At 40.6% G+C, this 18,208-nt stretch overlaps 1 protein-coding gene across 1 annotated transcript in view; it reads right to left on the reverse strand.

Moving 5' to 3' along the window:
• LAMA3 (laminin subunit alpha 3) overlaps nucleotides 1-17,932 on the reverse strand; it is a 106,536-nt gene extending 88,604 nt beyond the window's left edge. The window contains exons 1-4 of the mRNA XM_031503734.2: nucleotides 17,675-17,932; nucleotides 11,734-11,886; nucleotides 1,352-1,469; nucleotides 617-735 (exon numbers count right to left, since the gene is read on the reverse strand). Of these exons, the coding sequence (XP_031359594.2) occupies nucleotides 617-735; nucleotides 1,352-1,469; nucleotides 11,734-11,886; nucleotides 17,675-17,932 (648 nt within the window). The remainder of the gene's footprint in view (nucleotides 1-616; nucleotides 736-1,351; nucleotides 1,470-11,733; nucleotides 11,887-17,674) is intronic.
• Nucleotides 17,933-18,208: the final 276 nt, after the last annotated feature.

Here is an 18,208-nt window from a genome sequence, read left to right on the forward strand (position 1 = left end):
CTCTTGAGGAGTTCAGATCTGGATTTTAACAACATTGGGCATAAGAGCAGAATGCCAGGAGGAGCCATCAGCACATCCAGGAGTTTAGCATTCATTCAAGTAATACAAGCCACAGTTCTGCCTAACAAGCAACAAGGGCTAAAATCAATTTTTTATGTTTTCCAATGTTTTCCAAATACTTTTATTATATTATAAACATGTAGCTTTCTTTTATATATATATATATTTTTTTTTAACAGCTACTATTTCTTGAATGGTAAATATCTGTTCCTACAGCCTTTACTCACATGAGCAATTCTGGTGCACCAAGTTTTGCCATGCACATTGGAAGTATTCAGAAAATGCAGTCAACCCCTTCAAATGCACATGAATATAGTGAGGTACATAAATTATGACAAATATCAACACAGATTTCCCTGAGCAGCCCCTACCCCCAATAGATAATGGTGAAAATTAGGAGGAGTCAGGTCACGCTCCCAAAATCTCACTGAGGTTTAGGTTATGGACTTACTGATGGAGATTCAGAGAGTCACAGCTAAAAAATTACTCCCAACAAACTTCTGAAACCATTGATGTTTGCTTCCAGCATCACACATGACTTCCTGAAAGCACCTACCTCTCCATTTTCAAGAGGCACGATGCGAGAGTACTCGGTGGTGCACAGGACATCGCTGTCCCTCCTCACGGGAAGATTTGCTTCCTTTCCAAAGCGCTCCAAACAATCTGCTCTCGAGTCTAGTCAAGCAAGAACAAAATTAATTTTATATAAAGTAGGCCCTATTGTTCTAATTTAAATTAGCAGAGAGGCATCCTCTGTGGTTTCAGGTAAATTCTCCCAATAAGAGAGTAATGACAGTGATTGTGTCAGTCAGCACAGAGTAATAGACATTGCTCAAAATAATAATTTCTCTTCCTAAACAATTCAGTGGTGCCTGACAAGACATGGCACAGTACTTCTCATATCATCACCAGAAAAAGAGCTATATAGCTACTCCAAGATTTTGCATTTGTATTTGACTTCGGTTTTTGTAAGAAACTCCAGGTTCCCAAGGGATGAAGGACACTGAAGTTCTGGCATACCCAAAAAACAAGAGAAACAAAACAAACCAGAAATTACTAAAAAAGTGAAAAATATTCATGTGCTGAAATACACTTCCAAAATACCACACTCATACACTCCTACCACTAATTTATTGTGGCTAAATAAGACAAGATAAATGTATTTAACATTCACTGTCCTCTCTGCAGGTGAAATTTTCAGCAAGCCCCATGGTTTCATTTTGCTGCTACTGAGGAGATTATTGAAGAAACCTGTCCCCAAAAGACCAGTGACAGAAAGATTGATACTTACAAGCAAAATATTGCCAGGGAACATAAGATTTTCCAAAGTCCACTGATCTTTCCAAGACCCAGAGATCTGGACGAGGAGAATTTGCAAACTTGATAAGGATATAGGCAACATGGAAGAGCTGGTAACAGAATGTACATAGATCTTATCAGGAGCTTTTTTTTTAACTCTATAAAAGCACAGAAATAATAAAACTAATGCAAAAAACCACTTTTTCTTTAGTGCACAGGGAGAAGGTTATTCTCTGCAGTTTCATTCTCACTAAAAATCAGAGGCCAGATTCTCACTTGACCTGGCAATGTGCTCAAGGACATTGACATCTACAAGAGGACTGTGTTAAATGCCATCTCCCACATTTCAAACAGGTCTGTTGTGCAGCTGACTGATTGCTTGGATGTGTTAAGGGTACAGTACTGAACCTGGAAAAGCTGTATCACTCAACTAAGCTGCTTTTGCAGCACCCTGGTATATTTGTAATGCATTCCAAGCACGTAATTGTGCTTGTAGCTAAGGAATATCAAAATCATGTAAGAGAAAATGCAAATACTCTTTTCACTGTGACTCCTTTGGTTGCCAATAATCCCAGCCACCTGCTCCCTCATGTTAAGATTATTTCTTAATGAATTTGCTACTTGACAGACTTTCCAATTAATGGAAGCAAGCCACCCCAGAGTTTGTGGGGATCAAACAGCAAAGGAGAGATTTTTGTAACTGGTAACTCATTCAGTGTCTGAAACAGCTCAGAGAGTTCCATCAGCTCAAGGTTCCCAAGGCCAAGATTTTAATCTTGTGATTTAGGTGCTCATTGTGTATCACACGAGGGCTCCCAAGCACTAGAGAAGAAATGGGTCTTACAAGACAGAAGTCTTACTGTAAGCATCTTGGGATAGTCCACAGTCTATCTAAAAACCAGAACATCAATAAAAATTACCTTTACACAAAAAACTAAACAGAAATTCATTCTAAAGGCCATTTAAAAATTAAACCTTGACATGGATGGAGCTGTCAATAAAAGTGAACCAATACTGAGGTACACTCAATATTCAAGTGAAGCTGCACTGGAATTTCCCCCTCAACAACCTCAACTGAGAATCATCTGCTGGCAGGAGATTTTCACTTTGGGGAGACTGCAGTCAGCAGTTTTTCAAGTAACTGCTGCCAGAGCCCCCACATCAAACACACACAAGCACTTTATCTTTGCTCATACCTCATAAATGTCATAACCCTGAAGCTAATACTTTGCAAAGTTTATTAGACTCCAAACCACAAGTGCATACAAGCTCTCAACCATGAATTGGGAACAGCAACTTTTGGCATGCCTGGCCCATTCAGCTGTCAGCCAGGAACAATTCAATAGCTGTCACACTAACTGGGACCACCAAGAGGCAGATGCAAATGGTGAATAATGCAGTGAAATAGATACCTGTCCCTAACCAGCTCTGCATATGGCAATCTCATGGCAAGATGCTGCCTCCATCCTCACACATCTATTTCAGACATCAACTTCTGAATATCTGTATGCTGCATTCACAGTAGAAAGTAAAACTTCAAGGAGAAATTGGAGGAATTCAGGCACTTCATGGAGCATGTCCTAATGATAATAACTCACATCTCAGATGAAAAAAAAATGAATTTTTTTTGTTGTGCATTCATTTATGTAGTATGTACAACTACTCTCCAGGGCAAGCCCCTGTTTTACACACACACACCAAGCACTGCACTGCAGCAGGTATTGCACCTTGCAACCTATTTCAGAAACTTTTGCTTTGCTGAATGTTGCTGACTTAGATCAATGCAGAGAGAACCAGGAGGAAAATAACCCAGCTTTTCTGTTAGTGCTGAAATTTAACCTGCCATTTAGCAGAGCCTGACAAGCACCAGTTTTACATCCAGAGATATTAAATTAGGTACCTCAGCAAACAGACATTATCTCCATAGGAAAAATTACTTACTAGACAACAATACTGAGCACAGTGGCAGCCATTCTGTTGCCACAGCCATGGCAAAACCAGACCTATGCTCTATGACTGCACAGGTGGAGAAATGCCCTCAAAATGCTGATGGAAAGTCTGATTTTAGCCATTGTCAGAAATAGGTGAATACTTTAGGGACAGTGGCAAGATTTGCTCTTACTGAGTTTCTGATATTCTTTGTCAGAGTATCTTCTGCTACTTCACTCTCAAGTTTCAGATACAGGCATTACATGTCATCTGGTATGGCCACTCAGTGCAAAGATTAGTATCCTTCTAGGAAAGCATAATAGTTCTGAAACTCCTAAAAAAGAAAAGTGTTTAATATTCTCACTTTTGGTCAGCTGAATCTCTCAAGGGGCATTTACCTGCTCAAACCAGGTTTGCACTGGCAGGCAGCATTAATATATTGTCTTTCTTCCCCTGTCTTTAGATCCTTGGGAGTGCCATTTGACATGCATGTTAGCAAGTGCTGATAACACTCCATGTGTTACTGATACAGATTTAACCAAGACAAGTGGTTTAGAAAGCTCAAGAGGAAGTAAAGAAAGCATATATACAAAGTTCTGCTTTTTCCAGGACTCCCCTGCTAGTAGTCACATTGACCTTTTACCTACTCTTAAAAATGTGTATTATGTCAGGAACTCTGCAAGTCAGCCAATGCTTAAAGAACTGCCATCCAGCATCACTCCTTGCATATTTCTGTGCAAATAACAAATGGAAGGAAAAAAAGAAGCATGGCAACTTCAGAGTACTGTTGTATATGAAAACCTTATATTTGCCTGATGCTCTCCTTACACCTCTCAGTTTGAAATACTGCTCAGGTCTCTACAGGCACATTCAGAAAGAGAAAAGGGACAGGTCTGATAAAATTTAAATAAGTGTCGGTTAATGACAACATATCACCAAAACATAGTCACCACACCTACCATCTGTCCTGCTTCTGAGTTCACATGAGTGACTATTATTTGGTTTTGCCTGGATCAAGAATGTAGAATGGCACTTGAACATCTAAACTTCCACTGAGATTAAATACTGACCAAGTTGATGAATGATCTTTCTCCAGATTTGATGAGGCAACAACAGAAGAAATATAATCCTTGGTTTAGCAAATAAATCCCATCTGAAGATAAAAGAATAATCTTGCTACATAAGAACTAGAAAAGCAAACATTAAAGCCAATTTTAATCACATATTCTAAGCTGGCATTCGCTACTTTAAATATTGATCCTGACCTAAGACCCACCCTGAAATAAAGGCAAACCAAACAATGTTTTCCTTCAGCCATTTAGTTCTAAGGAAAAAAAAAAAAGAAAGTGCCTTAATTTTTTTTTTTTAACTATTTACTTGGTTGTTTTAAGGCAAATTTCTTTCATAAAAATCCAGTCATCTCTCAAAAGGAATGTTAAAACTGTAAGTCAGCATTTTGGTATAATTATATAATAGTAAAAAAATTCACAAAACCCCCAGAAATATGACAATCACAATTTTGACAATTTTCTTGCATGAATAAAAAACTGAGGAGTGGAGATAGCATTTTATTTCTAGTAATGGAAACAATTTACTCTAGAAATGCATGCTTAAAAGAGGAGGTATTACTGCAAGAGTCGAACATCATATCCTGCTGTAATCCAGCAGCATGGGTCAAACCTGATGGATTATCAACAGATGGATTTTAGACAATTCCACACTGATGTGACCTTTTTTCTTGTTCACTCAGGTTTGTTCAGATTTAAAATGTTCTAGCAGTTAATGGCCTTAAAGAATACCATTAACCCAGAAAAATATTTTAAAAATCATCCACTAGAATGAACAAAATATCCTCCTAATATGAGAATGGAAATTAAAATTCAGTGTTATACTTTAACAATATTACATTTTAAAGAGAGAAATTTTTATAAAAGCTCTTTCAGGTGAACTTAAGATGATATTAAAAGAGGTCATTTAAATGGACTGAGAGCTACACTGTACCATTATTGTTAATGATACAATATTCATGATCTCTAACAGCATACACACTACTTACTTTAAATCAACTGCAAGACCCATTGCATTCTCAAGAGAATGCTAAAATTCTCAATAATATTAGTTTAAAATATTTTCTTCTTTTTTCCTCCTTAAAAGTTTAAACAACTCTTTACATAGAGAAATTGCCAAGATTTTTTTGAATCCTAGAAAACATTAAAAAATGGATAAAAGTTAGATAAGCAAATATAAAGGTGGAGCACATTTTCCTCCATTCCTGACACCATAAACTCAAACCAGAATACTAAAACACTGGCATGACTTGTTGGATGAGTGCTGGACATAAACTAGCACAAAAGAAGAAAACACACTATGTTCTAAACAATAGTGATGTTGTGTGTATTGCTTCTGCAGGAAAAGATTGTTCTTCCTTTTTGGCTCATAAAAAGTCCTGGAATGTGGCAGTAGCAAGAATCCAACTAAATCCAGGTAGACCATCTATCTGAGGCATTCTGTAGATTTATAGATGTATTCAAAAAGATATCACAGCAATCTTTCTTCATGTAATTTGAATTTGTTTCCAGCAGGGTGAAATTTCCTCAGACTGTTACTGGCAGATACAGCTGCACCACCAAAAATTCCTTCAACACAGCATGGTTGTCGTCGTAGGTTTCTTTCATTATCTTGAATAATGTGGTTGTTGTTACAGATTGCTCAGAAGAGATAGAAATCTGATATGATTCAGTACAAAAATTAAACTTTCCAAAGGGAGACTGATGCAGGAGAGGGATTCAAGGAGTGTGAACTGTGTGTAGCACCTGCTCCAGAACACACTGACTGCACTGTGCATGCCCATTGGTTTCTTGGTGTCATGAAGCCTTAAGATCTTGAGCACTGTTTCCTCTCAGAGACCAAGCTACAAAAATATCTATCTGTTCAAATGAAGTAAAAATATCACATACTCTGGCTAAAATTAAAGGCTTTGATTTCTTGATGCTGCAAAGAGGGAAGCAGTCCTTTTATTCAAACATCTCAGTATGACTTGAGGTGCCCTGGCAGATTCAGGTACTGTATAACACACTCCTGACATCCATTATTCATCAATTCCCAACAACGCATTTTGTAACATAGATGGTAATACAATAAAATGCCAACTAGAGAGAGGTGAGCCAGCATTTCTGGTTGCCATCTACTCTTTTGGATATGTGGAAAAATAGCAGAGGTGCAGAGAAAATTGTGTGTGAGTAGTACCTGAGAGGCATCAGACTCCTGAGTGTGCTCCATCCAGTTTAAGTGAGTGCACATAGACACAGCAATGACTACACTGCACAAACAGTGACAGTGGCTGCAGAGGCTCCCACTGCACAGCACACTGAAGTCATTCCTTGTGTTCCAGCTTCCTAGCCTGGGGTGCAGAAGCCAGGAATAAGCACGGAATTTCCAAAGTTGTTCAGTTATCCCTGGCCATGCTTTCCTTTAACCAGCCACTGATGCTGAAAAATGTCTTTAGTTAGGTGAGTCAGTGCCTGTGAATAGACTTCCTAGATACATCTGGACATCTTTGTTCTGACCCAGTTGATGGCAGGACCAGAAGGGAGAAACTCTCCCTGTACAGCATGGGCAGTACCCTAGAAGGAAGAACTGCAACCAGAGACAAAATGATAGTTCTTTCTCCACATTCAACAGTCTTTGGTCCTTTTGCCAAGGCTGCAGGCAGCTATATCAATGAGTCTTGGTTGTTTTCCTGAAATTTTTCATGCAGCCACTTTTCCATTAGGATTTGGACAAAGACCAACTCAATGCTCATAATTATTTCTTACATATGGCCTATTTCTTCACAGAACACTGAAGCTATTGATATGGGAAAGGATTTGTATGATTCAGCCATCAGTTGTCCAGAAGAAAAACGTCTCCTTATGAGGGCTGCAGTCCAAAGTAGAAGGAACACAGTAGGACTGTCAACACTGGGAGGAAACCCAGGGAAGTGCAAAGGATTAAAGGCAACCAGCAGAGGTTCTGCTTTTACTACACTGGGCTAAAACTGAGTATTTAGAACAGCATATCACAAAATCAAAGTAACATGTAGGAATGAGCATAGAAAGGAAGATGGGGGGAAGCAGAAGTACTGACATGAAGGGAGGGAAGTGAGATCAGCAAGTAGGAACCAAGACCTTCCTAAAGGGATGCTGAGGAAGAGGCAGAGGAAGACACAGTCAGAAAAGTAAAGGAAAACAAGACTTGTGAGGTTATCTCCTGTATATTTCCAGAATAATATCAAATTAGTATCAGAAATGCATTTTAAAACAAATGATATGCAACTAATGCAAACACAAGGAAAAATTGCTGAGCCATTTAAAAGGTCTTTAATTAAAGCTTTAAAAAACCACAACACCTTGACTACAACTTAACAGAAAACACATGAGCAAGAAAGAATGTATTTTAAGGTATTTTCCTTATTAAGACTGGTAGCTCAACTCTGATGAGTTGCTTTGTAGTGTGACCTAGGAATAAATGAAACATATTACATGATCCAACTTTTAGAAGATTCTATCAGACAGCTGTTACTTCATCATACTGTTCTGCAGCACAATACCAAATCAGCTTCCTGTGCAAGCTGAAATACTCAGAACCAGAGTTCTCTAATACAAAGAAACCATTAACAAAGAAATAGCACAGAATTTCTGTGCTGTTAGCATCCCCATTTCTGTGTACTGTAGGGGCAGTATTGCACCTTCCCCAGGATTTAGAGCCCCTTTTCTCCCCAGTGTGAACCCAAATAGCAGAGGAGGGCTTGGTGCTGCTGTGGATTCAGAGTTGTGAAGGGGTTCCAGAGGAAGGGTTTTGTGTCACTGCGGGCACAACTCTGTAGCACTGCAGAAGCCTTGTGCAGTGGTTCTCATACCGTAATCTGTAGGATTTCCCAGTGTTATTACAGAGGTTATGCATCTTCAGGTTAGATTTGGGTCTGATTTCAGGGTCAGTGATAATACAAAGTATTCAAAAGCCAAGCACAATAAGTGCAATGACTATTTTTGGGAGCCCAGTTCAATGCAGTTTGTGATAAATCTCCCACCACCTTGAGAGTTTCTCCCTACAGAAGAAGTGAGCACAGGACACTATATTTTACAGAATGACACTTAAATTAACTGTAATTTCAGAAACATTTTAAGTCAGTCTTTTGTTAGTTAAGAAAAATTGGTTTTAGTTCTCAACAATTTAGCCAAAGCTAAATAATATTCCAAGCAACAAATATTGTTTGTAAATCAAAGGATTGCTACTAAATATAAAAGTTAGACCTCTACCATATAAAAGCAACTCATAAGATTTGCCAAACTGTGAGGCTACTTACAAAATGTTTATATGGTTTAACTGGTAGAAAACATAAAAGCATAAAGTTCTCCACAGGCTACACCACTTAGCTTAAATTTATGGTTGAGTTGCCCTCCCTCCCTAATAAAAGTACTAATTTGGACATTGCATTCCACTGTGTACTTTTAATTTACAACAGTGACTGTATTGCTACATAAAAACTATTCAACATATTAATGCTCAGGACTTCACTGAGTCTTTCAGTACTACATTACTGCCAAAATGCACAGCAAAAATAAAAAAATATACATAATTAAAAGCAACAATAAAACATATGGGCTCTTTGAACTACTTTTTGTAGTTGGAGATTTCTTTTTTATCATACACTATCACATTATCCTGAACTTTCATTTCTTCTGAAGAGAGAATTCAGAAAAATACCTGGGGGAGTGTTACTGTAATATCTGCTGAGCATTAAGCAAGCCAAAGATGAGGACACACCTGTTGAAATTAGGCAATCCAAAGAGTCAGGGGAAGGGCAATGAAATTCAGTCAGAAATAATGGATTCAGAAGTTTAAAAGCTGTTGAAAACTACATTGGGAAAAACATAACTAATTAGAGGAATAACTGAGATTTCATTTGATCCAAATATTTCAAACAAGTCAGGAATAGCCACAGTGTAAGCAGGTATGTTAACAGAATGGAGAGACTGCCTCAGGGATCAACATTATAATTGTTATTCGGAAAGACTGTGATTGATTAGAAATGTAACTATAGTACAGAAAATCAGAAAGGGAAGTAAAGAAAGGGTTTTGCTTTCAGGTTTTTGCTTTTTCTCATATTACAAAGTACAGCAAAATGAGCATTCTTCTTGCAAACAGATTTAACAGCCTGAAGACATTTTGATTTTCAAAATCACCCAAGCCCTTGTGAAACAGAAACAGCACCAGGTGGGTGTTCTGTTCCAACTTCACTGTAGCAAGCACTAAATCTTCCATCATGGTGCAACTATTCAATTAAATATTGTTGTGAGACCATGGTAGGAGACTCCACTGGGACTCTGCTCTCAACCATAAAGATATAATGGCAGGAATGAAGAAAATAAAAGCTTTTGACTTTGCACTATGACCTGCTTCCTCTAATTGTGGATACTTGATGACCAGCTTACACTCAATCATTGCTTCCCTGCATGCATTTGTACCTTAAGCTTTGTCATGTTCTGTGCACCAAATAACTTTTCCATTTTTTGTTTTCAGAAAAAAGTGCCTTTTATTAAAAGGAAACAAAACAACAAAACAAAACAAAAACACAAAAACGAACAAAACAACAAAAAAAGGACAAATAATTAGTGAGGACTATTACATCCCAGGTATCTTTTCAATATTACAGTATGTAGTTCTGTATTTAGATACACATCTATCTTTAAGAAGATTAATTTTTCCTTAAAACCCAAAACCTTAATCTCAGCTCAGTTGAGGGGGAATTGCACTCTGAAAAATTGTCTATGCCAATTACTAAGAAAGTCTGCATCATTAAGACATGGCAAGCTCTTAATATTTAGGACTAGGAAATAAGGTAAGGTGAATTGGGATCTCAGTGCTTACTTGTTCACTTGAGTAGACTTACTGTGTCACAGTACTTAATGTTCTTCATTATTAGTATTGTTTGCTACTGTATAAATTTGGGAGTGAAAATACTAAGCAAAATGTCAAAAGTGAATCTCAAGTTTAAACAAATCCTGGATGAAAGCAGATATGAGATCATGTCTGTGAAGTGGGGAAAAAAAAATATCATATGAATCTTACTAAACCCAGAGTCATCTTTCCAAGTAGTACCAGAGTAAGGAGAAAGACACAATCTCACTCTAAGAAATCTTTTAACAGCTACAGAAATCTTAGCACATAGCTGCTGGTGTCCAAGGAGTCCCATGAAAAGAGAACACTTAACTCATATCCCTCCTGTTGAGGAAAGAGGAAGTTCTCAAAACTTTAATCAGCACATAAATATAAGGCGTCTGTAGTAGGTTCTCCAAAGAAGGTAAAAAATGCACAGCAAGAAAATAAGTTTAGTATGGCCTTTCTGCACTACAGCTCTACTGGATACAGACACACTGACTGAGGACATCCTCAAAATGAGAAACATTCCAGCTAAGGAAGGACCAAGAGTATTAGAACGCCATGTAAGACAAGATGTAAAATAAGTTTCACCTGAATCCCCAGCAAAATGGCAACTAAGTCTCACAGAGAAATACTTTCTTAGTAATCCCCCACCTTGCTGTCAAATAAATTGAAGGTCTACTAAAAAAATCCTGTCCTATATAATCAGTCAATAAACAATTACTGCAAAATACATATGCATGTGGATGCATGTATTTTGCAGGTGCACACATATATTTATAAATATGTGTTTTCATGTTGTGTGAGCTTGCACAGTGTAACTAACTTCACCAGATCAGCACCCAATCATGACAGCTGCAATGCCATCCCTGCGGTTTAAAAAACAGAGAGGCTGTACCCTCAGCTATTTGCCTATTGCCTTCAGGGGAAATATTGGTGTTCTTGTTACTGTCTCATTACTAATTCATATTACACTGGTTTTGCTGTCCCTTCCCTTTTAGACCACCTTATCAGTATTCTTCTATCTTGAAGATCTTGCTGGATGACAGAGAAACCAGAAGGACCCTGAGGCAAAAGCAGACTCCAAACATTATTCTGAAAATGTGTGTCTGCGTGGACATCATGAAGCCTCTCTCTTTCTGAGCTCATGGAAAAAGGGAATATTAAACAGAAGGCAGAGTTCAAGTTTCAATTGAGAGGTCCCCCCATTCTACTTCAAACTGAGCTACAGTGTCTGTGCAAGAAAGTACACCATCACTACATCTGTATGATCCCAGTGGCAAGAACCTCCATCATCAAAATTCCTAAAGGAAAACAATCACTTCATACAGTATACAGTCAACTTGGTAAAATAATAAAGAACAAAAACCAGATGATTTTTACTTCCTGACATCACTTCCAGCAAAAAAGCTGGAAGTGATGTCAGGAAGTAAAAATCATCAGCTCAAACACCTCTCTCAATTGCAGAGCACATGCACAAATGCAAGAGATGATCACACCTCACCCCATAGCTCAGGCACTCACCTGCCCCAGATCTAAGGTGACATTGACTTCGTTGTACTTCAACCCCATGGAAAGAGGGGGACTCTGCCACCAGCTCTCAGTGCCATCAATGGCATTGGTTATCGGGTGAGCTTTGCTGGGATCAGCAGCATTGCAGTAATCACAAAACTGGCCCTGAAACACAAGCAATCAAAAACATGGTTTCAGGCACATCTTACACTTTGATAACACGTGGTTGTTAATGGAGATTCTGAACTAGGGTGTTGACTGAAGGTGTGGGTAAATTTTGTTCCTTTATATACCATAATTTTTAATGTACAAATTATTCTCCTGGTAATTAAATAACACAATGAAACACACTAACTTTTATGTTACAAACTAAAACTTCAGAAAACTCAATAAGGGAATTACAGTAAATATTTATTAACTTATTGACACTTCGGTGAAATTACCTATATTACTCCTACAGCGGTGTCTGCAGGAAATCTGCAGAAAATTAGTGAAATAAAGATTCTTAGAACTGGATTAGGAACAACAAAAAAATTATTCTCAATTTTTCTAAAACACCATGAAATATCCACATATTCATATTGCCTATTATAAATAAAACCATAACAAAAAAGCCTTGTTACTTGGCAATAACTTTGGTATTAGAATTTTATAACACTGTTTTCATTTTTTTTGTGCCATTAAAATACATTCTGAAGGAGTTTTCTAAACAATATGCACTTGTGGAAAATGCAACAGACTGTTCCCTTTAAGCTTCCCTTTAAAGAATGGCATTGTATCTTCATTTCAAGAAGTTACTGCCCAATTTCCAGTCCACAACTAAAGCCACAATCCAGATATGCCCTTTGAGAGTCTATTAAGCTCTTTGTACAATAACGATGAATCAACTTCAGAAAAACTAATTGTCTTTTGATTTCATATCTTGGCTTGCCCCACAACCTATTTTTATCTCCAAGAAATGCATTTTACAGTCTACTAAGATTAGTGCTGAACAGCTGAAATTAGTTATTAAGGGATCTTTTGAGCATACCATTCACTTTTTATTCCAACACTAGGAGGAGGCAATCAGTGAAAATGCTTAAACTGCGTCACTACAAATCTTTGTAGAAAAATAACATTTTCATTGAATGGCAGCACACCTGCCATGCCTACTTCAGTGGGACAGTTGCTTAAATCATCAGACTCTGAGCTGCTGACACTGTGTTGGACTCCTGCTTAAAATAAAAGGAATGGGGCAAATGTTACCTTACCAACTAACCAGATGTTACCATCAAAAGCATGTGACAAATCTTTTGTTGTTTCCACAATTGCACTTCTGGGTGTGAAGCGCATTCCTACCTTTTAAGAATTAACAGATTCTTATATAAGTGTCATTGTTTTGTTGCTGCTGTCAGACTAACCAGTGTAAAGTAACTGGAGCAATCATACTTGTCTACTTTTTACAGAGAACTAACAGAAGAGCTCTCACACTCTTGCTGGGCTCAGTCTTGCAAGCTTGGTGAGTTTGAGATGTTCAGCAGAATTTATTTAAAATCTATCATAGTTACTAATAGATTAGAAAATACTTAATCTCATGTGATACGAATAGACCATCCTGTGCCTTTCAAATATGTTCACTGAATAGAAAATTGATGCTGGAAACTGAAATAGATGTTTATTGAATTTAATATTTCTGCATCGATAGCAGCAACTTCAGCATCTGCATCTAGCAGTAGTTCCATCCTGCTCTCCCAGAAAGCCCAGAATATGATGCAGTTTCCAGAAGACATGGCTACCCTTAGCTGTTCTTATTAAGCACGGCTGATGCCAATCTGGCTGGGGGTTAACTCTTGACAATTCAGAGACTAAATCCTCACATACACGAGTTGGTTAACTACAGATGGGGTCATGTTATAACACTATTGTCCTCCAGCTCTGTTAGAGAAGATGGTTTGGCTCACTACAATATGCCAGGACTCCATCTGATTCAGGTGGTTTGCTGCAGCAGATACACATCAGCGCGTGCTAGCTACAGGCAATGCTGCCAGTTTCTGCAGCGATGACAAAGAACATCATGTCACTCTCTGCAAAAATCCATACCCTGAGAAATCAATCTATGCACTGGCAACTGCAGTTACTACCACATCAAAACATCTTCCCTGACAAATGCATACCTGAGTTCTGACATATATGTTACAACAGGGCAAGCTTCCCTAAATAGCTTTATAATGAGCTTGAAACATAGTCTTCAGATCTAAATTACATTCACAATGATCAGGCTGGAAGTACACAGGAAACAGTTGCTGTTGCAGCAGTTTCGGCTCTGATCTGGAAACAACCTCAAAGAAAGGCTGAATGAGAAGAAAACAATGGGGAGCATTAAACACAAGAGTTTAATTTACATGTACTTATGTGATTTCAGTATACCAGATCACTTGATCTGAAATCAAGATATCGTATTTCTCTTTTTGGGCACATAATTCAAAGAATTTCATTGCAACAGCTGGAGTTTCAGTTATTTAAATTACATTCCAACAACCCTGCCAACTAGGCAGCAAAACAAAAATGAAAGAAAAAAAATTATTGGACAGAGCAGCCTTCTTTCCTTCTCACTGGCAGTATCTCAGGCACATTGTGCTCAGTTTGCCTGTTACAGGACACGTCTCCATTCTAGTAGACTGGGCCTTGAAGTTTGGTTTGATTTTGGCTGCAGTTCATCAGACAGGCAGGTGTGCATTTGCTGGTGACCTTGTTACCCTCTTTTTCCCTGCTTCTCCTGTGCAAAGGAGAGACCTGGAACTGCATGAAAGAGTTTTGCTGAAATATGCTAGTGTGAACCAGGGACACACAGGGATGAAAATGTCTTGCCTGTAAGTTATAGAAAGTGACAACAATGAAGAATTTGTTCACTTTTGCATACCCAGCAGCTCTGTGCCCACTGGCAGGGCAGGACAGGTATGCAGTTAGACTTTAACTCACGCCTGCACACCACTGTGGACAGACCGGCAGGCAAAACCAGGCATGCCACTTATCTATCAGTTGCTGAAATATTTTATACTGCTGTGCATTTCTTCACTCAACACTGTTCTCATTATTTCCTACATGCCAGTGTGCTAAATAAAGGAAACCCACCTCTTTCCACAGTGTATGTCCAGCACTGCTTTAAGAGCCTTTGTTGAGCTGCCCACAAAGGGACCAACCACCCCAGTGACCACCTTTAAACAACATCCAAATGATCTTTCTGGATTTGCTGGATATTACAGGCTTTGTTAAAAGACACATCACTAAATGACAAGCTGAATGAGAACAACCAATGGCAGAGCAATGGAAACGATGTTTGGGCTGCTCTTCCTCTTTGCCTTTTTTTCAGATAGCACTGGCAACAGAGCTGTCTGCTCCCTTTGCCAGAATGAGGATCACATTCTGCACCTCCTTTCCAATTTCCCTATTCATAGAGCAACTCCTGCAATCCAGCATTGTAGAGAGTCCAAAAGAGAGTGACTCAAGTGTGTGGTATCACTTGAACTTGAACCAGCATAACACGGTGGCTATTACACCTATCACTTTGTAAAAGCCATATGACCTTCCCTCAAGAAACATCACTTGATTTTAAATTGCTGATATTAAATCCTTCTATGTAAGCTCATATTCTGTAAAAGTTAAATGCAATTCTCTCCAATTTTCCATGAAAGAAGAAATTATCTTTGAACTTGAGAGGTAAAGTGGCTTGAGAATACATATATTGTGCATTTTCCATGTGTAGAATTGTCTGAATTTTCCTGGCCTTTTGAAAGTCTTTCCAGTACTTCTTGAAACACAACAACTACTGGTAAACCACAGAAGCATTCATGTACATGTTATACACGTGATACATGTTATGTATCTCAATGGGACTTTGCTAAAAGTGGAAAGAGATGCTGCAGTATCTGTCCTTACACAAAAGCTCTGAAAGGCCCAACATGCTTCCTCGTGCCAGGGTTGAGCTATCAGTACTCCTTCTGGGAACTTTAATTGCGCACGAACTATAGCAGCTCTCTAACCTAGGACCTGCAAGTCAAACATTTAAGAACAATTCCCCCCTTTCTAGCCTCCCTCTTCCTGTACACAGCAAACCCTCATTTCCAGCTGAATTTTAGTATATAAAGAGAGCAACTACAAAAACCATCAGAGGCAACACGCAGGCTTCGTTCCGCTTGCTTGGCAAGTTCATCTGATGTTTGCTTTGGCTGATTTTTATTACCCTGCGATTCTGATATTTCAAGGCATGTCAGTTTGAGATTTCATTCCAGCAGTGGGGCTGTAGCGAGTTGTTGAGAGATTTCTGGGTTTACAACTTACATGGTAGCATGGTTGTTTCAGGCAACTTTAAACATGGATGTTGCATTCAATATGGAAGGATGGGTGCCCTAAACTTCAGAGATGTGTTAATTACAGCAAACCAAGCAGTTTCCTGATCATCACAACCTTTTTGTGTAAACTCAGTTTAAGCATGTACTACCTATGTCCCAGTTTCCCTTTTATTAGAACTGTATACTCAGTGTGTAAGCATCTCCAAAGTACTTTGAGCTTTTTTTATGACTGAAAGCACTACAGAGATATAAGGTAATATAAAAAGAGAGAGAGATATAAGAATATTTCATTGTGAAATGGCAGAGGGAAGTCCATAGCAAAGCACACTGTTGGCTGTGGCTGCCCAATGAACTGTGAGGACAGGTTGCATGACGGTGCACGGTCCCTTCTGGCACATGGCAATATGCATGCTGCACATTCTTCATCCTCTCCCACTCTCTTGAGTGCCTATTCTCATTAAAAAATGAGAACAACTCTGTTATCCATTGCAACCCCTTCTGAAACCATATCTTGAGAGTTATTTCATTATAAAACATAATAAGATTTTGAAACACTAGCTCTTCTTCCAAGATGCTAAAAATTTACTTGTATGCTTTCTGCATTGCCTAAAGTCAGAGAGTGCACCTTTAAGCTTTCAAAATCCCTTTCAAGTTGCAGTTTCTTTCTGGTTCTCCTCCCACCAAGAGAGAATACAATTAAAATAACTTTGGAAGGTCTGAGGTTTCAGGAAAGTCCCCTCTTTTAACAAAGCTCTGATCAAACAGATAGCAAGCATCTGTCATAATACAACAGTTTGGTGCATTTGTTACTCCTTCCTTATCCTCTAAGAAATGTGGAAATACATGTTTCTTCCAAAGGAAAGATACATTTCCATCAATCCTTTTCAGAAGTTTTGCAGTTTATTTGTTATCTTCTTGTGACTGGCACAAAACGTGTGTAGTAATCTTATGCTATGCTAGGAAAGAACAGAATGATCCCTGCTGCCCTCTGCGCCTATACTCCCTGTCAGAGTCTCAGGAAGTCTCTGGCTTCCTCCCACAAGCAATGCAAGACACAAACGATAAGCCATCTAGTGCTTCTAAAACACCACAAAATACTTTACTAGAGCCAGAACTCTTTTCCCACCGCATGCAGAGAGATGCCCGCTGTCCAGTCAGCAGCTTCCAGTGAAGTCCCGTCCCGTCCATTCCCCCAAGCTCGCTGGTTTACCCCCAGCAGTATCTCGTTGCTCACCGCAGACCACGGGCCACGCGCTGAGGCCACAAAACACCAGCCCGAGGCACCCCAGGTGCCCGAGCAGCTCACACGCGCCCGGCAGCAGCCGCAGCCCCGTGGCACCGCGGCCAGGGGCGGTGCGCGGCTCCAGGAGGCGCCGGACACCTGAGGGCAGGTGCGCGGGCGGAGGCGCCGCTTCCCGCTTCCATCCATCTGCCCGGCGCTTCCCTGCCTGGGCTCCCGCCGGTGCACGCTCCGGTTCCTTTGCCCGTGACACAGGCTCAGCCAGGAGGAAATGATACCGCGCACAGCAGGGTCACATCAGACCCCCCCAAAAGCCCCACACGCCCACACACAGCCCGGGCATGGGGAAGCGCTGCGCGGGGAAGGGGTCCCGCCGCCCGGTTACCTGGATGGCGCGTCCCAGCGGGGCGGCGGCCGGGCCCCCCACCAGCTTGCAGAAGAGCTGCGGCCGCCCGCCGCCGCCCGCCGCCTCCCCGCAGGTGGCCGTGGCCCAGATGCGGGCTGCGGCCGCCAGGTTGAAGTAGGGCGGGTGGAGGCTGAGCCCCGTCCCGCGGGAGGCGCCGGGGCTCGGCTGCGCGGCGCAGAGGGCGAGGAGCGGCGGCAGCAGCGCCCGGAGCGCCGCGGAGCGCGGCGGCGCGGCCATCCTGCGCCGGGCTCTGCCCGCGGCCCCCGGGGCCGCCCCGCCGCGGCGTGGGCGGCGGGAGCGGGGCAGGAGAAGGAACGGCCGCTGGGAAGGAGCAGGAGCAGGAGCAGGAGCAGGAGCAGGAGCAGGAGCAGGAGCAGGCTGGGGGCTGCCTGCACCTCTCTCGCGTCCTGCCCGCGCTGCGCGGTGCGGGCTGGGGCGGGACGCGGCGCAGCCCCGGCCCCCCGGGCGTGCTGTGCGCTGGACGGGGCGGGACGGGACGGGACGGGGGAAGGG

Source organism: Lonchura striata, chromosome 1 (assembly GCF_046129695.1).
Source record: "Lonchura striata isolate bLonStr1 chromosome 1, bLonStr1.mat, whole genome shotgun sequence".
Taxonomy (NCBI): Eukaryota; Metazoa; Chordata; class Aves; order Passeriformes; family Estrildidae; genus Lonchura; species Lonchura striata.